This window comes from Mytilus trossulus, chromosome 4 (assembly GCF_036588685.1).
Source record: "Mytilus trossulus isolate FHL-02 chromosome 4, PNRI_Mtr1.1.1.hap1, whole genome shotgun sequence".
In the NCBI taxonomy this organism is placed as follows: Eukaryota; Metazoa; Mollusca; class Bivalvia; order Mytilida; family Mytilidae; genus Mytilus; species Mytilus trossulus.
The window spans coordinates 67,410,734-67,438,343 of record NC_086376.1 but is presented as its reverse complement, the minus strand read 5'-3'; the positions used below and the strand labels follow the sequence as shown (position 1 = coordinate 67,438,343).

Here is a 27,610-nt window from a genome sequence, read left to right as displayed (position 1 = left end):
TGTTTCTGTGTTAACCATTATCACGAATGCACAGGTAACATTTTTTTTTATTTATAACTTAAATCACGTACGCTGAGATTAATGAAGACAAAAACACAAAACGTGTGTTACCTTCAAACCCAAACGTTAACATAATTGCCAAAATAGGTATATACTTGCGGCAGTTTTATCTTCAGTTTTAGAATACATTACATTTGAATAATATTTCCATTGTAATATCAATGTTCGGTCATTAAAAGTACCACAACATAATGTTACAGTCAGTGTCGTATAACATACTTTGTTTCTCATATCAAGTCTTGTCCTAGGTCTTGTCTGACATCACTGCTATTAAAGTTTTTAAAATCTACAATGTACATTTGAGCAGGGAAGATAAAGGAATTCTCGTTTTATAAAACAAAGCTTACCACAAAGAAGGGATAAATATTAAGACAAAAAAATTTGGTGTATTGATTCAAGCAGACTAATATAACAATACGCCTTCTGCAAATACACTGTAATTATACATGGTGATTATAGTGATTTTCGAAAGACTAATCCTGTAACGAAATTGACCGCGATTGATATTTGAAAAGAAAGGTTGATTAAATTGTTACATTTCAAATCATACACCACTGTAAATAAATACCAGGATCAAACTTTTTTGTATGCCAGACGAGCGTTTCGTCTACAAAGGACTCATCAGCGACGCTTGAATAAAAAAAGTTTAAAATCCCAAATTAAGTACGAAATTGAAGAATATTTACCAAAAGATAATACTAAGAACTAATTACTAAAGAAACAAATCAAGAAAGACAGAAGCGAAGGATACAAAAAGGAAAGTAAACTCATCAGTCGAAAACAAAATGGCGATAAAATGGCAAAAACAAAGGAAAACCGACGAAAAGACAAACAGTACACAAAACATAACAGAAAACGAACGTCTTCAAAATGTTAATATTAAGTCACGAACTATATCACTCAAAAAAAATAAAGCGCGGCATACAGCAATAGAAACAGTCCAATAAATAGGAGTAAATGAAGTTAGCGTATAAATGGTTATATACAATTGGGTAGATACTGCATCAACGGTTTGTCTGCGGTAGATCTTCTTCTAGACATTCAGCATAAACTGGATTATTTCCCTTACAACACGCATGTAAGCAGACAACAACTATTTAATATATTAAGCTGTTTTATTTGCAATAAATAAATATCCTAAATGATAACACTATTTACAATGATTATACTATAATTATAATTTATGCAAAACACACTCCAAACCATTCTGTACATCTTAATACTGTTCCCGGTAAAAGCATGGTGAATCTGCAACTCTGCAGAATCGATCCATACTCAATTTGATTGGTCACACACACTCAAAATGATGTATTAATACCACTCATGTGCATGCATAACCTAAACTATTGTGAATTATTTACAACGCTATAAATTAAATACAACAATTAATAAATAATAAATTCTTGAAAAAAAAATAACTACACATACGATTAAGATAAGACTAGACACAAAGTGTAAATAGAAACTTAACAGTACAAGTTTTAGAAAGCCATCTTGGATGGTCTAATGATTGCACCAATGAGAACTAATGAACAAAAAACATGCAAAAGCTTCAACAATTATTCAACATACAGGCAGAAGAATTAAAAAAATTCTATTCTAACATTTTAGTATCATAGCTTACAGATAAGCATGATGAAATACTTTTCTTAATTTTTAAAATCAAAAAGGCTTGTGTTGCTCTAAAACATTATGCACTCAGCTTTTTGAAAACACTACTCTACATTAAATTTGTTTATAGAGGTAACTTCTGAAGCTGAGTTATCGAAAAACGAAATTATGCAATGCTATACTAGACATTGGAGACTCGGAAGTAGTTTTCGAATCATTTATTTGCATGTCCCATCTTCCTTTTAGAAGACAAATTAACATTTATCATTTTTAGAACTTTACAAAACAGAATTAAATATATATGCGTATCACTGACACTCTCCATACATACTGTTCAATAAACTAGAAGAAAATGGACGGATTATTTGAAAGACTTTTTTGGTGAAACACCATATTGGTACTTCTTTGTACATATATAAGTTATAAACACGCATTGAGCAATTTTTTGCCTCATCATACATGGCAGTTTCATACATGATTGTTCGTTATTTAAATAAGACTATATGTGCATAGTTTCATGTATTTATCAGTATTAATTTCACTATAATTGTTCTGTATTTTGGGATTAATATAAATATATGTAAATTTTTAAAATATCTGATTTTTCAACAGATTTTGTGTTTCCAAGAAAACAATATGTTTACTCATTGGCTAATGCCCTTAAAGCAAATGACAATTTGATAACTTTTGGTACTTAGCTCTACACAAATGTAGTTGTACAACAATATTTAAATAGGCATGATAACTAAAAATCAGATAAAACGGTGTTTTTTTGATTTTTCAATAAATTATTGATTAACGTTCTAGATTTCATGCGGAGTTCCATAACGTAGTCCATTTCTTGAGTTTCCATTCTTCTTTGTAGCAAAAAGCTTTCGTTTCCCAGATCGCTCCGAAACCCAATCAGGGTGGATTATGAAGTGGCCTGTACATGATGGCTGTGTAGTCTAAAAAAAAGGATATTTATTAGTTGCTAGAAAAAAATTGTTTACTATACGTAATACTGAGTAATGTTTCAGATCATACATCATATAACAAACATAAAGTTATAAAAAGGTTCCTGAATTACATATGTTGAATAAGGTGATGATTGATTTGATTTTCCCAGTCAGTTTGTTATAACTGTCCATTCTAACTCTAGATTTCGTTTATGTTACAAGGTTACACTATGATTATGACTATTGAAGTTGTCTTCTCTATATAGCTGGTGTAATCTAGTGGTCTAGCTCGCTAAGCGATTGGTGCTGTGATGTATCAGAGGTGAAAGTTCGGATCCCGTTGAAGAACAAAAAATAGTATCAGCATAAAAATCTATAAGTCTAACATTGTTTGGTTTTATTTACAACCTATACTATTATATATTGCTTTGAATACTTTATGACTGTTGTAAGTTCTATCTGGCAATCCTAGTTAATTAAGATTTGAAATTGAGTTCACCCGCACAAGCGGGGTTAAATCTCACAACCACAGTGTTGTCTGGCTAGATATTACATTAGTTTCTACATGCACCACTCGGCAACCGAGGCCCCTACTTCTCATTTAAAGTCATAAGTATAATTACTAAAACAATTATCATAGAATAGTTTCTTACCATAAACATGCTTCTTTCGTGTACATAATCATCCCCGGCAGGATAACGTATTGTTCTACGTTTCATTGGTTGAAGGTCGGTTTTACTTCTTTGTAGTCCTGGTATCTGAGGAAATGATGGAACACTAAAAAGAAAGTATAGAAACTGTTAATCCTTCGTTAAGTCGTATGTGTTGTATTATTTGATAAATTCTGAAATAAACATAACCTGTTTAATTACACAAAATGTATTCCTCTTTCAGATTACTAGTATTTTGAATGCTTCTGAATTTTTTTTATTAGGGTAAACGTAAAAAAAACGCTGTTCGAAAGTCAAAAACCGCTTGAAAGAAAACAAATATGGGTTGCAAACTAAAACTGAGGTAAACCCATCAACTATAAGAGGAAAACAACGAAACAACAAAAACAACACAAAACCAAAACGACAATGCAACACACACAGAAACGAACTATAAGGTAACAACTGAGAGTTAACAAACACGCAAGTATATCAGTGATATTAATATTTCTCATAGAACGATTTTTATATTATGAATATTATTTTTAAGTTTTGATTTGTTTCTGTTTATAAGCAGTATGCTCAACATTTGAAATTACCGTTAATCATACCGTGCTGACAAAGGGAATCATTGAAACGTGATTTAATACTTAGGTGCTTTACTTACATTTCATGTCTGCTTGGTGGTCCTCTTCTGTCTTCATATACAGGTCGCCAACTTTGAGAATAATGAGTCAAAGGATCTGGCATCGAATTGTACATAGAGTTATTTGATCTTCGTCCGCCATATGAAAATGTCATCTGTCTCTTTGGTCGAAGAGCTTCGGCTGGCAGTGGTGGAGCGAGACTAGAATACATGGTATTCATTATATTCTGAGCGATGTCTTTATCTGTAATTAAAACAAATGAATAACTCACTACACAAGTCTATGTATATAATACACAATTAAAGATCAACTATATTTGCATTTAACACTGTTACATGTTACTAATCCGATTCGATCAAAGATTATTTGTACTCCATAGCAATTGTACTTAACTACTACTTAGTATTATAAAGGGATCGTTTAAATACGAAAACAATAACTTTCATTTGCTTGCAATGCATTTTTAAATTCTGTTATTAAAAGAAGTTAAATAATCCCATTTATATCTCTTCGTGTAACTTGATCTGTCAATAGAAATTAAGAAACTTGTTTACTGCAAATGTTTACTGATGCAATGCAGCGTAAATAAAAGAAAGATTATTGGAGGGGTTCTCTATCGTGTCGTAATTGATTCTTGATACCAGTAAGTTCGGTCAATACCTCTGCTAGAGCGCATTAGCTATGATTTGAATTAAACTTGAGTTGCCTATATTTGCTGTTACAAAAAAAGAATTATATGAAATTAAGGAATATATTTCCCTCGTGCAAATTCCAATTTATTGAGCTTCTGTTTTTGTGTTTTGTTTTTTTGGTTTGTAAGCTCTTCATATTTTTTTTATTTTTTTTGGATTTTGAAAGATTTTGGCCTCGAGCATCACTGGAGAGACATTTATTATCAAAATGCACACATGGTGCAGAATAATTGGTACCGTTAATATTATTTATTTGAAAATTAAAAAAAAAAGATTCCTGAAAACTTTTTAAACAAAAATATGAAAATGTAGTAAAATTTATGGATAACGTAGTGGACCAGACCAATTGAAAACAAGATTTTTTAACCATTTCCCAGTGAAATAAGAAAAAAAAACATTGCAATAAAAAAAAAACAATTCTGTTCATACATGTGAAGTAACGCAAATAAGATTTTCTAATAGAGAAGCGTGGAAATACTTCATAATAAAACTGTTTAAATACAAAAATTTGTGTAAACAGGAAAAGTGCGAAGATCATAAATGTGTTACCACCAACAACAATGCTTACAGTCTTACCTAGGTCTATACCTATATTTACAAAATAACTCAATTTAAAACAGGTAAAACAAAAAAGTCCACTGAAACATGCGAATACATCAAGACAGACAAACACTGAAAGAGACGGTAATAAGACAAATTAAACACAGATATTTTTCTAGTTATGTTAGATAATTGTCTATTTTTTTGGATCAAGATTACCCATTGTCTATATTTTTGAATCAAGATTACCCATTGTCTATATTTTTGAATCAAGATTACCTATTGTCTATATTTTTGAATCAAGATTTCCCATTGTCTATATTTTTGAATCAAGATTACCCATTGTCTATATTTTTCAAACAAGATTACCTGTGTTTCCAGAAATCACAGAATCAAGATTCGAACATAGTTGTCTTTTGAATTAGGATCTCCCTCTTTTTTTTAACGAAATGTGATCTATCATTGTTTCAACAATAAAATCCAAGAGAAAGTAAAAGTTTAAGATTGAAATTATTTGTTTACATGTTGTTAACTCGAATGTTTATTAAGCATAGAGTTGAATAGCTGAACATTCATTAACGGAACACAGCTACAATTGTGATGCAGTTGTTAATCCCACTAGTATGAATTTGGAAAATTCGAATCATATTTGAACGAAATAGTAACAGCTTTATGAACAATAGCATGCCCATTGCTCAAGCTTAACTAGTTTATTTCAATTTTAAATAAACTCCACAAGAAGAGATAGACATACATATATTCTCTATCACAGTGGAATGATTTTATAAATATTGCAAAATGCTGAAGTATTTCAATATACTTTCGTTGAATATTAATATACATTAGCTCAATTAAGCTATTCAGTTAGGTTGACTTTTAGATATATACTGTCTTAAGCTTAAAAATTCTTTACATACTGGCTTTAAGATGATTTGACTAGTGCATTCTGGGTGACGATAAGTCCATGAAGCACATTTGACGCACGAATTTATTTAGTGCTATTTCCGATTTCTTGAAGTACATTCTTGAATTTTGAATTTTATATACAAGTTTACATATAATGAAGTAAAAGAAATAGATTCGTTTTCAGGGAACAATTCCATTAATATTCAATAAGGCTGAGGTATTTGAACTTGTTTTTGAATTTAATATTAAATATCCTTTGAATTGCATTGTGGTATCAAATATTCTGTATATCATGTAAACACTGCTGAATAAATGATTCGTTGACAATACCCGACAATTGTATAAATTTTAAAAGAAAATAATGATAAAATATAACTAAGTATTACGCAAATGCTTACTTCATACCAATATTTGTATTTGATTGTTATGTATGCATAGGAATTGCAGTACAGTTCATTTAGACACCCGAACATTACAGTGATAATTGTTTGCATCAACAGCTAATAGAAAAGAAAACTAAACCGGCCATTTGAACTTTTACACAACTTTGAAAAAACATTCTGTGCATATGCATCATATCAATATATACATTTAAAAAATAGAGGTGGGCTTTTATCTTGAATTTTCGACTTATTGAAATAAAAGCATAGTAAATTTAAATTCAAGATTTAAAAGATGAACATAAAATTGTTCATGAAAAGAAGATGTTAATTCAAAGCGTTACCCTATCCTTTTAAAAACAAAATTGACATCTATTTACAGCAAACATTTGACTTACCGTACTCGTTTGAAGAATTAACCCAAGATTTTAACTCAGGCACGTATGTCATAGGAGGTCCACGTGTTATGTCCTGCAAAAAATAAACAGAAAGTCATCACAAATTGAAGAGGTACATATAAACAATCTCTATATTTAGGTGTCACATCTCACTGGGCTAATCTATTTATCTCGTTGCCAGTAACATTTTCAATTGGAAATTTCAAACATTCATAAGTATATGAGTTAAATTATAAATAAGAACTTCTCCTAATTAAGGATGAATTGAAATGGTATTTGATTGGTCTTTTCGTAGTCACTTCAAATACCGTTTTAGAATATACTTATGAAAAACATTCTAGCATTATTGTTACAAAACCATATTCTAATTCCACAAACTTAAATCATGGACAGTTTTTCATATAATTATATACATGTTTAATTATGTTTTGTAGTCTTCTATGTTTGAAATATTTATAAAAAGAAATTTTTTCATTGCATATATCAATAGTGTACAGTAGAACCTTTCCACACACTGATCCATTAAAATGAATAGTCTATAATAAACATATATCGACACTAAAAAATGAAAGTATTTAAAATCCTCTTTCTTTTCGGAATATTGCTTTCTACAAATTGGCAATACAAGAAACAGAGCATTCGAATTTGAAGAAATGAAACAGATTATTTATTTTTCTCTTGAGTTGTTTTCCAAATGTCTTGTGAATCTGCAGCACCAATATGTCATATAGATATGAAATACCCATGAACATGTATTATCTTTTGTATCCGAAATCTAAAATGTGCTATTGACCAAACTTTGAAGTATTTGAAAGCGAAATATAGTTACTATATTTTTCTGTATGGGTTAATATAACACGTAGTCTATTCTTCAATTATAATTAGAAAAAAATAAGGCAACAGTAGTTTACCGATGTTCAATTCTCATAAATCGAATAAGAAGATATAAATCAAGGTTGCAAACAAGTCGACTTAAAAATGAAAGTCATTATTATATCGGTTAATTGATTCAATTAGATGGTAAAAAGTATACAAAGCTAGTAACACGAAACCATGAATTAATTTTCATTTACCCACTCTCAATTTTAAATTGCTGATTTAACAAAACCGATATGATTCATTAACCTACCGTTAGCATAAAAGGCTCGTCTCCAGTACTGGTAAAACCGTCATCCATGTTAAATAATTATGAAAATTATTCCCTTTTAAGAAATATTGTATCATGCATCTTAAGTAGGTAGACAATATTAAATGCACAGTTCTTTATACGCAGTCAGGATAACTTTTGAATACCGTAGTTCACAAATGTGATATTCCATTCAATCTCATTTGAGCGTTTGTTATTTAGGTCTTGAACAATTGATACGATAACCCTTTAAAAGGACCTTTGTCTTCTGGGTCACAGACGATATAGTAATTTAATTATCCAGACGAGCATAGTACAATGAACTTGTTCATAGTGACATAAAGAATATATCTATCAATATTATAAAAATCCTACTTATTTTCGTTCAAATTATACTTGTACTTTTAACTTTGTATTGTAACTGAAATTTGAGCGCATAGATACGAGCTGTAGAATACAAAATTCAAACTTCACCTATTTTTCGGATTGAAACCGGAAACACGTGAAATACAACTAAGAATATGGAAATCACTCCATGGTTTGATAAAGTCATAACAGCAAGGTCTATAATGAATGATGATTACACATGTAACAAAACATATGAAAGTCAAATCAGTCTTCGTCGCAGAACGATTGAAACCAATACTACACAAATTTTGAGATTGCCATTATAAATTGGTTGACCGATACGATGTGTCTGTGACTCCACCCACAAGATACATTTTGTCGCGGTCGTAGATCTATCGATACCAGAATAGCCGTCAGATATGTAAATTTACATGTTGTGACTTATTCATAAAGATTGAGTTTGCATGTTTTGACGGAATTAGGCCTCGAAGAGTCTTAAATATTTCCAACAACATTGGCGGTTGAATTTATGTCGTTTTGACATGTCTCGTTCTAGATATTAATATACTATGCAATGAATTGAATGGTTGCTCAATATCGTATATCAACTTATAAACATCGTTATGCAAAAAAACAGACCTATATGCAAAACTGTATGCTGTATGTTAATATAATAAGATAAATAATGCGACTCAATTACTAATAAATAAATAAGAACTTGTGGCAGTCAATGTTATCATTAATCATTTATTATTTTAAACAGTAACGAACATTATATATATAAGTTAAGGTACACTTAAATAATTCAACTAGTTGTATATTATGTTTTAGTAATACTATCTTTAAACTTTATTCAGGCTTGAAATTTGATCCGGCCAATGATGACAATTTGATGAAAAAAACAATAAAAGGTCATATCAATATACACTTAATGTAAATTAGCCTATTTTAAGATATTTCTGTAAATTGGTCACTATGTTTGATCCAGATATTCTGCCATAATGTACTATGGAAAAGTAATAAGAGCAAAGGTAGGAATTTCTATTATTTTGAGCTAAAGATTAAATGAAAATAATATATTTATGTTTGCTGTTTTTGAATATTGAATTTGACCGTGCCTTATCAACATTCATATTTATATATCTCCATATATGATGTTCAAAAAGATTTATAATTGTATATAGTTAAGAATGATATGTATTATCTAAATTTTACACGTGTCTAATTTGTAATTCTTCAAAACAAATGTTGTCTGGTTAACATAATGAGCAAAAACATACGATTGTTGTTCAACTGGTTGCATTAGATTAACATATTGCACCCATATACATACAACATGAACTTGAATATTACCCTTACTTTTAGTTCGAGAAGTTAATTGGTTCAATATGTTATTTTTAAAATGTTTTAATCTTTAAAAATTTTATATTCAAAAGTATGACAACAGCATACAGCCATGTCATAAGTTCCATGCAAATGATAACAATGCTGTCATCATGTTTTAGTCGAGTTCAATATGTCGTACTTCTTTTCAAATTGGCCAATAATATGCTTTTTAAATTATTGGCATTATAATTTCTAAATCTGTTACCCGTTTATCATTTAAGTGATTCATGCATTACAGGTATTACTGATATTTTCTCTTTTCCTTGTATATTCACACGTTTTGAAAATCGGAAAACTACTGTCGCCTAAACCTACCCACAAGTATTTCCTTTTTTGACATTTTCTTCAGAAAACTTTGTCCTTGATTATATCCTTAATCATATCACTTTTATAAGAATTAATACAAAAAAAAACTGATGCAGAATAATTTTTCGAGTATATACTTTTAAAATTGCACATGGTTATAAAGCATTATTGTTGTTCATGAAATAGTTTGTTTATAAAGGAAGCATTCTAAGTGACAACAAAATACGCCCTTAACAGAACAGCAAATAAAACTGTGATTCCTACATCTGTTTCAGTCAGATTTACACACACATATATATATAACATACAGTATATGTATTATTCTCATAGCATTATGCACATCGGAAACCAATTGAAGGAAAAAGATATGTTTATGAATAAGTACTCGATTTCTAGACATTGCTTATAGTTGATATCAGAACGTGATTATAACGGTTTTAATATCCCTTCTATCACTGATAAAAAATATATATATTCTCACAAATGACATTGAGTAATTGTGAGTTTCTTTTCAGTATTATATAAAATAATGACACGTTTATAAAGTATTTAGTGCATGTCTTTGAAATCCGATTACATAATAGTTTTCAAATCCGTTTCAATATCTGATATTTGATTTGATTAAGTACTGGCAATCACCTTTATGACATTGATACAGATTTGCTGTAGATTGTAACCACTTAAACTGTACATTTTCCAGAACCTACGCTTATCCATTTGCTACACGTCTAGACATCGGTCGTGATTTGTTTTCATTTTCATAAAAGTTTGCCTATTTCAATTTATCAAATAAGAGCTGCAGTTCTAAAAGTGCAATACATGTTGGTTTTGATTTTCAAATATCTGTTAATTAATAATTGCTTTTTACAATGCAGAAATCCTTATTGGTGAATGTTGTGTTGATTTACTCAAATGGTTTGTGTATGTTACTTCAAACATTTTGGAACAGAGGGTTCTTGAAGAAAGTTCTATCAACATATGTTGAAGTTATAATCTTATATTTTAAATTGATATTGGCAAAAAACATCCCTAAAATGTGCCGATTGTTATGGTAATATAAACTGGACAGTTCAGGTTTTTTTTTATCAACAATAAAAACACAAATACCTCTCTTTCTGTGCAAAACTTAGTTAAAGGGAATGAATTAATAACAAATATTAATTCTTGCTTGAAACACGAATGTAAGTGTTTTGCAAAAGAGGGACGAAAGATACCAAAGGGACAGTCAAACTCATAAATCAAAAAACAAACTGACGTCATGGCTAAAAATGAAAAAGACAAACAGACAAACAAAAGTACACATATTTGATACCATTTGTGAAACGGTTATTCCATAACGGTCAACCAACTCGTGATGGCGTCCGTCAAATTAACGAAACGCGCGTTTGGCGTATATACAAAATTAAGTCCTGGTATCTATGATGAGTTTATTTTCAAATTCACCATTTGAAACTCTTGGTTTAATAGCTTCCTTGTGAGCAGCAACCCTCTATCAAGGAAATCATGATAAGAAATGCAAGCACGGGAATATCGTATCAATTGGGTGATATATACCCCGTATGCAATATTGCAATAATGGGTACATTCTTCAGAAGTATTCTACATTTTTTGAAAGATTGAACCTATCTCTTTCCTAACCATGAGTCTTTTTTACGTTTTCATGTCCTACAGTCGTTTCAATTTAATAGGTTAAAGTCTTATGAGATTTTTTTCCATATAGGTCAGTTAATTATTTCCTTTTAATTGAAATCTAAGCTTTCTCGATTCATTGATCTCAACTACATGATGATTAGAGCTATATCAATTATTCAAAATATGTAGTTACAAGATTAATCAGTTTCCTCTACTATATCGCACAGACTACAGTAATTGTCGTTAAGTGATTTCTATGAACAATTGAAATATAAAGTACATTTCAATATGTTCTGACATTGAAATATCTATTTTCCCCAACATTTGTTTGTAATCATAGTTATCTTTTCATTTGTTCTTATCTCAAAATTGACGTTTATTTATGATGACATTTATGTAGAATCTAATTTTCACACAATAGCAAACTATTGTTATTTACTTGTTTGGTTTTTTTTTCAAACTTGATTTTCTTGATTTGAACATTTGTTTTATATTGTAGCCTTTTGTTTCTGAATGTAATTTCAAAAGCTGCTTATTTATTCATCCCAGTAAATAAAATGTAAAATAACAAAAATACTGAACTCCGACTATTGAACAAGAACTTGTGTGTGAACGTGTTCTTACGAATGTTACTGATCTCTCAGTATTTCCCCCTAGATTTTTATCTTCTTTACCGATTTATGAATGAGATTCGAATATCGGTAAAAAGTAAAATAACAAAAATACCGAACATCGAGGAAAATTCTCAACGAAAAGTTCTTTAGCAAATGGCAAAATAAAAAGCACAAACACATCAAACGAATGGATAACATCTATCATATTGTTGATTTGGTACAGGAATTTCCTTATATAGAAAATGGTGGATTAAACATCGTTTTATAGCTGGCTTGTGTTAACTACTGTTGTATAAATTTATAAGAACTTACCTCGGAATCTCCAAAAGCATAACCTGGAATGGTACTACTAGGTCGATCTTCTATATCGTCACCTGGTACTCCTCCGTACGGTGTCAGAGCTCTATGTATACCTAGTGATGTATGTGGTCTTAGTGGTGGTTCGTCCTTTGGTTTAGGCTCTGGCCAACACAACCAATGGTAATCCTTAGTCTTGTCAGTTAGTGCGTCTGGTACTGGTGTAGCTACCGTTGGTATTTCGTCTGCAAAACAAAATTATATTTATGGATAATGTCTTTAATAGAAATATTCGGCTTGCATCTAAGTAGCGTTGTAATCAAGAATCACTTCACATTCCGACCTTGTTGGAAATTTTATTAATTGTTCTTCCAGAAGCACGAAATGACGTATAACAGCATGGTACAGATTGACTTTAAGATGTCGTACGAAATTTTGTGTACCCTCTCTATCAAGGTATTCAACGTATTTGCAATGGTTCTAAGAAAGATTATATCAAAGTGTTTGCATTTTAATTTACATTGGTAGTAGATATTAAATCAATTTATTTCTAAAACTGTGGTGACAAGCAAGGTTCGTCAACTTAACCTCATTTCATGTGGATATAGACTCATGATATTTGGTTGTCAAACTATTTTTGGGGAAACATGGTCTTTCAAATCAATTTTAAACGATGAGTGGACTAAACAAAATACTTCAAAGTATGGTTTAAATTTCTTATTGTTTGACAGGTGTAAGATATTAACAATTACAGGGGATAATAAGATTTTTAAAAGGTATATTCGTCGCATAGAACATCACAAATAAGACATTTAAACAGTATTAACCACTACTTTGGTAAAAAAATTTTTTAGATAAAATGATTTAAAAGGTTAAAATGTGATTAAAAGATTTACCTGATGAGATTTTAAACAAATATTTAAAATTGAAAGGCAATTAAACTGTAATGAATATAACGTTATTCCAATTACAACTCAATCATCTAGGGATACTACTATAATTTGGATCCATTATAAAATGTATTTCACTTTTCAAATCACACGTTCTTGAATTCAAGATTCAATGAAGGTATTTTTGAGAAAAGCATTTTTAAATGCCCACAGAAGAAAGTTTTTCTAAACACTGTCATTATTTAAATATTTGAACAACAGTTAGTAGCTTTACATCAGACTTTTTTTAATAAACAACTGCAGTTAGCCCTTATACAACTTTCTGTATTTGATAATAAATTAATCAACATAAGAATCTGACTGAATTGTAATAATAACAATGGTTAATAAAATTTCTTAATGTATTTTGAACAAATTTGCAAACGCCCTTATTTTGATAGAAATAAAATAATAAATAAAAAAGGGAGAACAACACGACAGAGGGTCATTCGTATTTCCATATTTTGTCAGTTAACACAAAAACCACGATTTTTTTTTAAAAAAAGACTTTAAAATAAGATGTACGTGAAATTAAAATATTTCAAATATTCCATGAAAACGACTAATAATCTATTAATTTTTCGTAAACATGGTTTAAGCTGGGCCCATAACTCGTCATAATTTATGCTCTATTCACATATAGATACTTTAAAGAGTGGATAATCACTCAATCTTTCGTTAGATAGAATTTTCGTATACTTTGTCAAAATGTAGATTTTACCGTGCGTTTTTGTTGTTGTTTTCTTAAATATAATAAAAAGTGTGGGTCCCTGTACTACCAGTCGAGCTTCTAGTTGTTATAAAGTGGCCATATTTTGCAAAAAGTATTTCTGTAAACGCACTATTGTGACGCACTTTTGTGAAAAAGTAAACAATATGTATGTTACAAGTAAAAATTCCAAATAAAGATTGATTTATAAAGAAAAAGAGTTATCTCTTTTACATGGATAAGTTGAAAAATCAAATATCGAACAAAAACGAACATTTAGTATTTAAAAAAATAATCTTGATATAACGATAATTCCAATATTTTTCTATAATCTAAAACACAAAGTTATTCGGTCACAAAATTTTCGGATTCCAGATTTTATGATCAAAGATGTTGAAATACAAATAATCTACCTTTAAAGTTCTGTCGTTTATTCCTTCAAATATACACCTTTTCATTATACTAAAATTTATTATCAGTTTTGAAATTTAAATAGTAGCAATACTGGACTAAATCAAAAACCCACATTTTCACATTTGAATAACATAAAGATGGTTAAACCTTAAATATGAATATACATTACGCTGCGAAAAAAAAGGATCTGAAGTGGAACTCTCAAAATAATCTTCTTATATTTATCATTTCAATATAGCCATATACTAGTATAATATATAGTTTCTTACTAAAATATGGTATTCTCCAACTGTATTGACTTATTCGGTTGTGTACACACATAATTGCAATTATTACAAACAGTCAAATGAAACATTTGGCAAAAAACATCAACATAATAAATTTGTGTGTTCCCAAAACTTGATCTTAAATGTGCATTTGAAACGGAACAGTTGGTTTCAATTTTTAAAACAAAAGATCTTCATGCCTTTATGGCACATTTTGAGAACTCAATACTACTTTCACTACCCAACCAAACCCTCAATATATAGTATAGAAGAACATTGCTGAATGGCAACCCTTTTAATATATGTATAAACACGAATTAAGTTAACAATAAAAGATATGATATGTTGTAAAGTAGTTTCAAGCATGCCCACAAGAATAGCGAATAGCATCATAAAAAAATGTCACGTCCTGTACATCAAAAAATACTTTGTATGCCAACTTCAATGCAAGCAGTGTATCCGGATAACTACTATGAATTAATTCTTTATATAAAAAGGCTTAGCTTATTAGATTGAATCATAACAGAGTTGTCATTGCCTTTTCCTAAAATACAATCATTCTTCTGTTTAGAAAAAAAAAAATTTTGATACATTTACTGTAATAAAAATCAATTGTAAGCATTTGTAGTTTAGAAGTCTTTTGTTTCAAAAATTGATTGTGTGTACACAAATAAAATGTAAGCAGAAAATGTCTGAAATATTCTATAATGCCATTCAAGTGGTAGAGAATTATCAACATTAGTTGTCGGTTTATTTAAAATGCATTGATTTTTAAAGGTTTTTAAGTTCAAGTTTTAATACTGTGATAAACAATTTGCAATTAAATGTAGTTATTCTGGTACAAATCGAGAGAAAAAAATATTAAAGGTACAAATTTCTTGAGAGATTATGCTTTAATCTGCTCGAATACGATATAGATTAGCGATAACAATCTATTAGCGATAACAATCTATCAGATCAACTATTGCACAAAAGAAAACTAAGTGCGAAAAAAAATATGGTTTTGTTTTAAAGACTGTTATTTGGTGTTTTTTCATAAGTTTTACTAAAATTGCTTCCTACTTTTACTTTACTTTACAAAATTTAAGAATATCGAGGTCAGTTGAAATAGCGTAAAGTTTATCGATGTTAGTTGAAATATAGTAAATATTATCAATGTCAGATAAAATATCGTAAACGATATTGATGCAAGTTGAAATATCGTAAATTTTAAGTATGTATATCGAGTTGAAACATAGTAAAGTTTATCAATGTCAGATCTAAATACTGATGTCATGTTTCAACAGATACGCTGGAAGAAAACAATATGCATAGTAATTTTACAGACAAATATGTGAGTGATAACACAGGAATTGTGTTGACTCTAAACGGACTAAGACAAAGTTTGTCGACAAGAGCATTCTCGCATGTGGTTGCATTACTCGGCAACTACATATCCAATGTCCATCATGGAAGCTAGGAATAATTATGCCTTTATTTAACGTCTTAAAGTATATTTAGCTATGACAAATAAATGTATGGAATAAAGGCAACAGTTGTATACCGGTGTTTAAAATACATATATCGAGATAGAGAAAAAACAACAATCCGGGTTTCAAACCAAATCCGAGTGAACCACATCCAATAAGAGAAAACAAAGAAACAACATCGAAGTGCAACAAATTCAAAAGCTAATATACATATAAACGAACTATTTGAAAACAACTGCCGAATTCCTGACTTGGGCATTTCAAGAAGAGAAGGAATATTGTTTGTTCCTATTGTCAATGGGAAGTTGACTATAATGAAAATGAAACCATCTATCTACAGAAAGATACAACCTAGAGGTGGCGTTATTTTAGCTATTTATTTTAATTCTCTTTTTATTTAAGTGGAACATGAGTACGATGCAATTAACCCTTAATGAACTGTTTTTATTATGCGTTTCTGTTTGAAAAAAAAGTTTTGAGTATTGCTACTTTGCCGCAAATGAATTGTTCAAGTTCAGAGTTGTTATACGAGAGTAGAGTAGGTTGAAAGACTAGCGTGGTTCATTAATATGCCTTTTATTACTATAAAAAAAACTGATACATCATACCCGATTTGAACAGTCAAAATTATATTTGATGTGTAATAAGTTAACAGTAATTGCAGATTTTAACAGACCATAAAACCATAAATGACAATTTACAGTGAAATACCTGGTAAATCCTATATGTGTAGGAGATGATCAAATGAACTGGGTTTTTTCAAATATTATAGACAATAGACTGCTGCGAGTTCAATAATACTCGTTGGATACTAATTTTCGTTGATTTCGTGAGTACAGGAGAACCACGAACTTAAATGTTCAACTTATCACAAATGTTCTACAGGAATGTATGCAGAATTTGCCAAAAACTACGAAATCAAATATCCACAAATATCTTAGTTGTCCTAAAACCACAAAAATTAGTACCCACGAAAAAAAATCATTTGAACACCGATAGACTACTGTTGCCTTTATTTGTCATGATTTTGATTCATGACATTGATTATTTACCTCCAATTTTACAATGTCCAATGACATCGTAAAAACATGGTTAACAAAAAATTGATAGAACATGTAATTATTTAAAATACTCGGCGCTTCAATTAAAAGCGGAAACCCTTATAGTGAGACCTGAATGTGTAGTTGGATAAGTCCTCAAAAGAATGATTCTTTTCTTTAAAGGATATAGACTGTAATATTGTCTGTCACAAATATATATGTATTTTGACCGATTGACTTTAAAATTAACAGATACATTCCCGATATATATCAATTAAGCAACGGAAACCCTATCAAAATAAAGGGATTGTATTTAGATACTTCTAAAGATCATATACCTCGTAAAAATCAATACTATGGAATTGACACATATTTTCAGTATTAGTAAGAAATTATTTGTTTTTCGTGTACTTTAGTCTTACTCCTTTATGAGTTCATGTGATTCCCTCAGGTTTTTTTATTAACGCGATTTGACCATCGGTAAACTACGAACGTCTGACTTTATCGTGTGCTATACTGTATCGAAATTTTGTATTCAATTTGTTTTGGGATTTTTTTTGTCTTCATAAAAGTATTCTGAGCAACTAAATTTAGTTTCGCCTTGTCTGGGCGAGTATTGTTTATCTATGGTTCTTGGTTGGGAAATTATTTTAGTGACCTGGAAAAAAGTTTTTGTCTTGACCTATATCTTATCAATGTGCTGATTGTTTTGCTTCATGTCTTGCTAAGTACTCGTTTGTGCCGTCGTAATAACATTGGTGTATAGCTCTAGAAAATATTCCAAACAGATATAGTGCAATAAAAAGAAATTTAATTTCAATGGCTTTCTCTGTAGTTTCTCTTTTGGTTGTCATATTCAAATAGATTAAATCAAATATATACTAATGAAAATTTATTAAAAAATATTTCATTATAAACATACCTGTGTATTTGCTAAGTGCCACCTGAACAATGAGGCACAGTTTTAACAATCCTTAGTTACTTGTCTGGAATTAGCAACTGCACGATGGGTTTGTCTGAATCGCTGACCCTAACCCAGTGGGTGAAAGTGGGATAAACTATGTATGCAGGTAATATAAAATCGATTTCCAGTCATTTATATGTAAATCTTTCACAGATTTTTTTTATTGTTATGTGAATTGAATGGTATATTAAGTTTCTTTTTGATTGCTTTATTGTTACATTTAATCAGGTAACAGATTGGGCACAGGGTCACAGCAGGGGCGAAAGTACGCTTTATTTCATGCTTTTGACTTAAACAAATAAACAACCAATTTTAGCTCGTTGTCAAGTTTCAGAGAAGGCATATGAAGTATAAAAATCGAGAATAAGAAAATATAAAAAATTTCGTTTGACATCGGGAAATAATCTTAACTGGCTTATAGAAAATATTGGAAAATATATAAATATTTTCCCTACAGGCACTCAACGAAAGGGTGTTTGAATTAATAATTGACCAGACACAATACAATAACGGGTTTCCCTTCTAATGAAACTAACAAACATTATAAATGTTTGATTATTAATGGGTAATACTTTATATTGATACAGTTCTTTGTACGAAAAACGTCAAACTTCGTGTGGGCCAGAATGAAATGGAGAATTCTAAAGTTTATAAGTGTGGATTTCTGATAACAGCAAACTTTCAATTGCAAACTTTTATATGATTGAGATCTATTCTATCAGCTAACCTAATTTTTATTCAATTTCTAAAAGTAAAATTTAATTTGATTTAACTCTATTCTCTTCGTCGTATAATAATAGGTGAAGAACTTTAACAATGGTTCACGGCCGAATTTTTCTGGCATAAATTTGAGGATCTCAAGTAGGATAAGCTATAAAACAAATATTGTTATTTTCTTGAAAAAATAACATGTTTTTAAAACTTTTATTTTCATTATATTAATCATCATTTTCTAAGAGTAGGATTTTTATTAAAACTAGAAACGTAACACGTATTGTTACATTTTATGAAATAGGATATATCAGTCGATAGTATCCTGATGAAAGGGATGTAGTGGGTTCGAAATTAAAACACTATGATTGCTAGTTTTCCTTCTAAACGGTGGTATAATTGATATTCCGACTTTCTTCACCAGTAAAACACTGTAATGATCTTCAAATTCGTACTTTATTTTAAATCAACCCATAAAGGATTGAAATATTTGAAGTCCTGTGACTGCAATTTTCTATTCAAGACTTCGAACTACGTAAACACTTTATGAGTTTGGTTCATCAGAAGACCCCAATCAGGAACGTTCAAAACAAAACTTTTTAAAGTCGACTGTATTATTTATCCTTTCTGCCCAGTTTACCCAAAAGGGACCTCAAAAGAATAGCAAAAACCGCCAGTTTCGTGTTGCTTATTCCTTAGTTTGACATGTTGTGTCTTGTGTACTGTTATTTGTCTGTTTGTCTTTTAATTTTTGTAGACATGGCGTTGTCAATCTATTTCGATCTATGAGTTTGACTGTCCATCTGGTAACTTTCGCCACTCTCTCGGCAAAAGGGACTTGAACAGAATAGCCAAAACCATGGGTTGTCAACTACTAGTATCCCTGAGCGATTTGTAACTGTAGTTTCTTAATACATGTATTTCAAATTTTCAAACGAAAATTTTATAGAAGAAATTTTTAAATAGTTAGCTCCTTTAATCTTGTAGACTCAGTTGAAAATTCAATTTTGATTAATTTGTAAGTCAATATTTATCCTATTGAACTCAAAGAGAAGGAAACAGCACAAATAGCCAATCGTGTTTTGTAACTTGACACATAAATGGAATTTAACAAACAAAAGAAATGATTTGATTTCATATATTGTGAATATGCATAGCAACAATCAGGTGACTTCTGGATATTGTATTTACATGTATGAGCGAACATGCATCTTTAGTGGGGCTTTGTTTCATATCTGGATTTCAGCTGATGGCTGCTGTTGACAATGTTTTAACCTTAATATAGAGGTAAATGTCAAATGCGAAATTGCTTCCTACTATCTGTGAACTGTTTGCACAGGATATATCGAATCAAAACCTCATTCCAATTTCTTGTTTTAAACCAATTATCATTTAGATCATTGTTAAACGTTTAGATAAACAGTCTTTCCTTAATTTCTGTCATTAATAGGGAAGGTTGAGTGGGTCAACCCTGTCCCATGTTCATAACCCCACCACTAGTTGGGGACATTTGATGTGCATTCGACTGTTCCTTTGGTTCTCAATTGTCATGTTTGTTTTTATTATACCTTATTCAAACACACACCTATCCATTTATGTTAAGACTAAAATCTGTGAATTAAAATTTCTACTTATCTACTTAAGGGCATACGATACAGTTTTGATCCTGTATTTACAAGTACGTGAAAATTTGCATATAGGTTATTTTTTACCTGATTAAATCAAATATGTAATAAAAAATATACTTCATGTGCTACTTGTTGAGTAAAATGAGGTCGCAATTTTGTATATTTGCTCAAAATTCAGATTTGTGGACGTAATTTCTTTTTCAAAAGAAAGACATAACTTTTTTGTTATAAAAGATAAACACAAATTGTTTTTGTTAAATAATCGGTAATTTCGGTATTTTATAAGTATCCTAATTATGCATTTTTTATTCAGAAATAACTCATATTTATCAAATGTTCATGAATTGAGGAAAATACGTCATTTTTTGCTGCATGTTTATCAAAATTAAAAAAAAATCCTCTATTTACAGTTTCATAAAATTTGGGCCACATAACTCTGCAAAATGAAACAAATTGCATTTTGAAAAATAGGGGTCCATGAACTCGTTTTCAAATTAAATCAGTTTGAATGATTGAATGATAAAAATCAGTCGAAAAATGAATCTTTTCCCTATACGTCACAGTTTGACGTCGCGAAAATAACATTTAACGTTAGCAACGTCATTACCTCCCCTGTAACTGTATCGTATGCCCTTAACTACAGATCAGTGTATAGCCTTCAATAATGGGTAAACCCCAATATAAAACGATTAGTTGTTATGCAAAGCAAACAAAAGATATAATGTCAAGAGAGAACCGCCTTCATTTTGAAATTGGTAAGATAAGACGAAGACAATGAAGTAAATGATATCCACATGCTTTTTGATTTAATAGGTATAGGTATAAAAGTATGTAATGCTGTAATACGAATAGGACGCTGAAAAACAGTGATAAACTCAAAATTTTCATTTTCACCTATTATGGCAACGGATGACTTAGTAGAAGAAGTATCTGGTTTTTTTTAAACTAAGGCTTTTCTACTGCAGGAATAGATAACTTTAGCTGTATTTGGCAAAACTTTTAGGAGTTTTGGTCCTCAATGCTCTTCAACTTCGTACTTTATTTGGCATTTTTAACTTTTTTGGATTCGAGCGTCACTGATGAGTCGTTTTTAGACGAAATGCGCGTCTGACGTATTTAAAAATTTATTCTTGGTATCTATGATGAGTTTATTTCCCACTTAAACATCAAGTAAAATTGAGGATGGAAATAGGGAATATGTCAAAGAGTTAACGACCCGATCAAAGCAGATAACAACAGGATTACTTAATATATTCTCAAAGAATAGGGTCATGTACGTAAGATTTTTTAGCTACATAGTTGTTTAGCTTCTCATTAAATGGCATAAAACAAGCAACTATTCGTAAAAGTAAAATCACAAAAATACTGAACACCGAGGAAAATTCAAAACGGAAATTCCCCAATCAAATGACAAAATAAAATAATAAAATACATCAAGCGAATGGACAACAACTATGCATGACAAATACATAAAGCCGATAGAAGACTTTATTTCAATCTAAACACCAAGACGATAATAAGTAGGTGTATATTAATACACGTCTCGATGATAATGCCACATTTCATTGAATATTTGATGTACCCATAACAATTCTGTCATTCATTTAATGGATTTTCCAAATGACAAATATATAGCTTATTTATAAATGTATAATTGCATACAATACCATTTAACATTTATCCAGTTAGATATTTTCTTGCACCTATAATGTAATTTTTATTTGAATTATACTATATGTAGAAACGCATATCAATGTCAGCTATATTGCCACCACGTTTTTTTATATATATTTTGTTTAAAGTCATGAGAAACCTCAAATCAAAAAAAATAATGCATATGTTTTTTATAACTCAATGGATAGTTTTCATTATAAAACTTATGTACATATACTTTTTTCTGAAGAAAATTCTTTAATTTATCCATATTTAGAAGAAGTTTACTTTATTTTAATTGCTTGCTTCCAGCAACCAATTCCCCCGACATATTTTCCGTATGCAAAGTGACCTCAGTGTGACCCATCTCGTAAAAATCCGGTGATCACAATACGCATGGATGTCCTTAAAATAAACTATTATCTGAATTCACATGTGAAACACGTGCTCTCTTCCATGCTTTTTTGTTTATTTTTTGTCGATTGTTGACAAACAGGTGACCATCGTTAAACTTCGGCTTCAAAACACGAACTTTAATTACCTGCCATATTTACACAACAACACTGACCGATTGTAAAAAGAAATTGACGATTATACGAAATTTACACGAAAAAAATGAAAAATTCGTGCACAGAAGACTTAGTTTATGATGTGTGTATGCATTGGTTCAAGAATTGGAAGAACATAATTTTTCACCGGTCACTCGTTTCTTATGACTTTAAGCTTCAAGTGTTTTGCATGATAAATATTATACTTATTTTCCTATTGCTGAATTTATCACGTTAAAATCTGTTCCTTAACTAAAGGTAGCTTGGTGGCAAATGGATCTCGGAGTTCGGTATCTTTGTGATTTTACTTTTTATTTTTAAATTATTTATATAAAGGCTTCAAAATTATATTTCATTTTAGCTTAAAGTTCTATGGATAATAAATATAACACATATGTTCATATAATCGATGACGAGAGATATAAACATGTATGTTCAGAAATAGGTATACATTGCAAAATACAAAAACATTTGAATTGCTGAATTTACCATGTTTAAATGTTTTCCCTACCTTAATGTAGCTTGGTGGCAAATTGATAGCAATTGATATAAAGACATGTTATGATTTTATAATAATCACAGGCACTTATAGATTTTAAACATTTTAATGCATTCTAATTGGTTCAAGTTGCTGACACGAAGATAATTTATTTTCCATTTCCCCTGTTAAAAGTTCAAATCAACGGGATGAAAATTGCTAGAATTATAATAATTATCTAATTCAATGTTATATCTTTGTCCATTATGTGTTTTATCTAGAAATATTGAAATCTTGATAACTGGTCTAGAAATTATACAATAAAAAAGGATAACTAAACATTTATTTTGCCCAAAAAAAAATGAACACATGTAGACCAAAGAATAGCATATTTAGTCATCAACTGATGTAGTATTAATTTCATATCTTTTAATTGATCTTTAAACAATTAATCACTTGTTCATTGTCAGAAAACCTTTAAATAAGATGCCTATTTACTGTAATTCTAATATCTCGTTCAGTAGGTTTAAATTTTTTTAAATATATGTAGCGGTCGTCAAGAATTCAACCTGAAATGCAGTTTTACAGCGCTGTATCAAATTTTAAACCCGTTAAGGGGAACTAGCTGTCAAATTCATTCTCACTGATTTGACTAAAATTATTATACTAGTATTTGATTTATAACTATGTAAAACATTTATTCAAATTATAAATAGTCTAAAATTAACAATCTACAGTGCATGGTGACGATAATATGTAGCTTTCGCTTCGTGTGTATATATGAACTCATAATAGATACCAGGATTGAAATTTTATATTTACACCAGGCGCGTGTTTCGTCTACAAGAGACTCATCAGTGACGCTCGAATAAAAAAAAAGTTACAGAAGCCAAAATATGTATAAAGTATTTTAGTCTTGTCGGTATCAACTATCGAGTGGACCTCTAAAGACCTCCGATGGTCATATAAGCGGTATAAACATACATATAGATATAAATAGAAAGCGAACTCGAACGATTGGATTTTCTATGTCTGTTAAATTTCATTTTATAGATAAAAAAAAAATACATGTTGATTATTGTTTCTACCTGTATAAGACTGCTTTTTTTGTACTCGAATCAGTCAATCAGAATTTTTACTTTTGTTAACCTTCAATGTTGGTATTCTTTTTCTTTATATAACCGAACACACACACACACACTTCATGCGTTATCCGTCTCTTTTATGTTATGTACAGAGGTTATATTGAAGTTCACATGAAGACGGATTCAATGAGATTATCATTAATGTTTGACAAACATATAGAACCATACTGTCTGCTAAAAGCGAATTATTATTTCATTATTTCACTTTCATTAATGATTGAACCAAAACAAATAGTACTTTAGCTTTTTATATATCTCTTAGGTAGTGCCCTTTAAAGAATACTGTATATAAATATAAATACGTGAGGCAAATCAAAATTAACCCTTCGAACAAACATACTAATTAACGAGCACACATTTTACGGCAAAATTATTTCTTGAATTCCCTCTGGTTAATGCTTATTGCAGTTTATTAGTTTGGTTTCCAAAACTTTTGTCCTTGGTGACAAGGGTTATTCTATAGACATGGTGTGCTTTCGAACATATGTATGTAATTGCTAAGTTTTGTGATTAGCGCCCATTGTTTAACAATGTATGTTATTTCACACAAACAAAGGTAGTTATTCGCCAAGAAAAATTTAACCTTTTAGTTTTATGGTTTTAAAAAAACAGGATGATGCCATGGGGCAATTAAAATGAATTAAGAGAATTTGGTATCATTAGTATGTTAATATAACGTATTGTATACTTCTGTTACCTACTCCCTGTGGACTAGTAGTCCAAGACAACCACTGCTTTTGATCTAGCATGTTTGTATTTAAAATTATGGATAAGAAATTATGTAATTTTAATTGCACCACTTCTGACTTACTCCACCGGTGCTTACGCACTTTATATAAGCAGAATTTGCTTGTTCGATACTTTATGTTTTATGTTCAGTAATCATTTATGTTATGACTACCTATTAAATAAAGGCAACAGTAGAATACCGTTGTTCGACATTCACAAATCGATTGAGAAAAAAAAAATCCAGGTTACAAAATAAAAAGAGGGAATCACATCAAATATTAGAAGAGAACTACGAAACAACAGAAACACAACACTAAAATTAACACACACAGAAAAGAACTAGAATATAACAATGGCAATTTTCCTGACTTTGTACATAACATTTTAAGAACAAACAAGTTGGGTTGAACCTGGACTCTTCTTACCTATAAGCTTACCTATTAAAATTCGTGATTCAGAGTGAAAAAAATATACGTAGTCCGAATTGAGTCAATGTCGTATTTCTCAAGAATTGCATTTGAGCGGAGAACGGATTTTTTTCATGGATGATACAAGATGCTTTCGTGAATTCAATTAGAAATTTCACCCTTTAAATGAATGAGTATTTGGTTTATAATTCAAATGTCCACTCCCGTTGAAAGGTATAACAATACATTTTCTCATAAAGTGCATTTTAAGCTGTAGAATATATATATAAATTTTCATCAAAATTGTCAAGCTAAATGGGCAACCATAGTTTCCCCTAATCTTTTCTTACTATAAGTGTATCTACCACTTAATCTCATCTTAAAACCAAACACCCCTGATAAAAGATTGACAGCTTTTATGATAACGTTAATTTTCGTGTACGATAGATTTTCACCCACTGTTCTTTAGTAATTTCACCTTTTCGGATTAATAATTAAAACTCTTAGAAAAGAGAAGTGCATTGAATAATATTGTACGACTGAAATGAGCAGTCATCACGACAGTCTACTTACATTAATTCATCACAAAAACAATAGCCATCTATAGTTTATCACCAACTTGTTGTTTCCGGTAAAGTGTAAATAAACAAAAAGTAAAATCACAAAAATACTGAACTCCGAGGAAAATTCAAAACGGAAGGTCCCTAATCAAATGGCAAAATTAAACGATAAAACAATCAAACGAATGCAAATCAACTGTCATATTCCTTACTTGGTAAAGACATTTTCAAATGTAGAAAATGGTGGATTGAACCTGGTTTTGTAGCGATAAACCTCTCACTTGTATGACAGTCGAATCAATTTCCATTAAATTTATTACGATGCGTGAACAATCATGCAAAACAAAAAAATAACAAATAGTAGTTTTTGTTCTTTGTGAATCAGCTTACATGTATCTGTGAAGAGGAAAATTTGACGTGTAAAAGTATTTCGTTGTTTAAAATTTAGATATATGACCCTTTACGTATTATTTTCCAAGTACTATAACCAATATTATCTTTTTCGTCAGATATTTTTGTTCAAAAGTAGTAATTTCTCAATTGTTAATGTCATTCTTAAGTCTTTACATGGTTTTACAAATATGTTTTGAAATATTGTCATAGCTGTTTAAAAGATTACAGATATATTGTATTTATGAAATGATAACAATTCCGTTGTTACAATGACAAGCTAAATATTTCCCGTATCCAATACTTAAAATTCCGCCTGACAATTTATATGTATTTCTATGTTCAAAGTCAGGAGCCTGTAACTCATTATTATTATCAATATGAATTTTTCGATTATTGTTTTGTCACGACCGTTCATTTCCGGATGTTTGTCGTGTTTAAGGGGCTCTTATATGCAACCATAAGGGTCATTGTTGAAGACCATACATACGATTACTTACACATGCAATAATTTCCCTTCTGCATCATTTTTCTTATATTAATTAAAACATTTAGATAACATTAACGGTACCAATTTTACTGTACCTGGTGCGGATTTCGACAACTCGTGTCTCCTCGGTAATGTCTCATACAAACGTTAAATATGTTTTCCCTCTGCATTGAACATTATCAAAATTACAACCCTAAAATTTTCTAATCACAAAGAGGTCTTCATGCTTAAAATGTCTGCTTCGAGATTTCTATTTTTCGTCATAGAAATAAAGGTCGCTTTTTAAATTTAATTTTTTCCTGTATTTTTTTTTTTTATTTATGTTTCGACATGCATGCTTGTACCATCATCACCGTGAAATAGACTATTATCTTAAATTTTAAAGAAAAAAGATATGGGACATGTTTTATGGTGTCAATTTAAACCAATTACTGGCAATTTTGTCTGTAAATTGCGTCACAACTAACATATAAAAAGAGATAATTTTAAATGCTCGAATAAATCAATAAATTACACAATTGTCACTTTAATTTAATATGTTTTAAATTT

The 27,610-nt window shown here is 30.1% G+C and overlaps 1 protein-coding gene across 1 annotated transcript in view; it reads right to left on the bottom strand.

Annotated features, from left to right (window-relative positions):
* Positions 1 to 1,156: 1,156 nt before the first annotated feature.
* The window catches only part of LOC134715806 (uncharacterized), a 39,734-nt gene continuing 13,280 nt past the window's right edge, over positions 1,157 to 27,610 (bottom strand). Inside the window, exons 4-8 of the mRNA XM_063578257.1 lie at positions 12,547 to 12,776; positions 6,823 to 6,895; positions 3,927 to 4,149; positions 3,263 to 3,386; positions 1,157 to 2,618 (exon numbers count right to left, since the gene is read on the bottom strand). Coding sequence (XP_063434327.1) covers positions 2,475 to 2,618; positions 3,263 to 3,386; positions 3,927 to 4,149; positions 6,823 to 6,895; positions 12,547 to 12,776 — 794 coding nt within the window. The 3' untranslated portion in view covers positions 1,157 to 2,474. The remainder of the gene's footprint in view (positions 2,619 to 3,262; positions 3,387 to 3,926; positions 4,150 to 6,822; positions 6,896 to 12,546; positions 12,777 to 27,610) is intronic.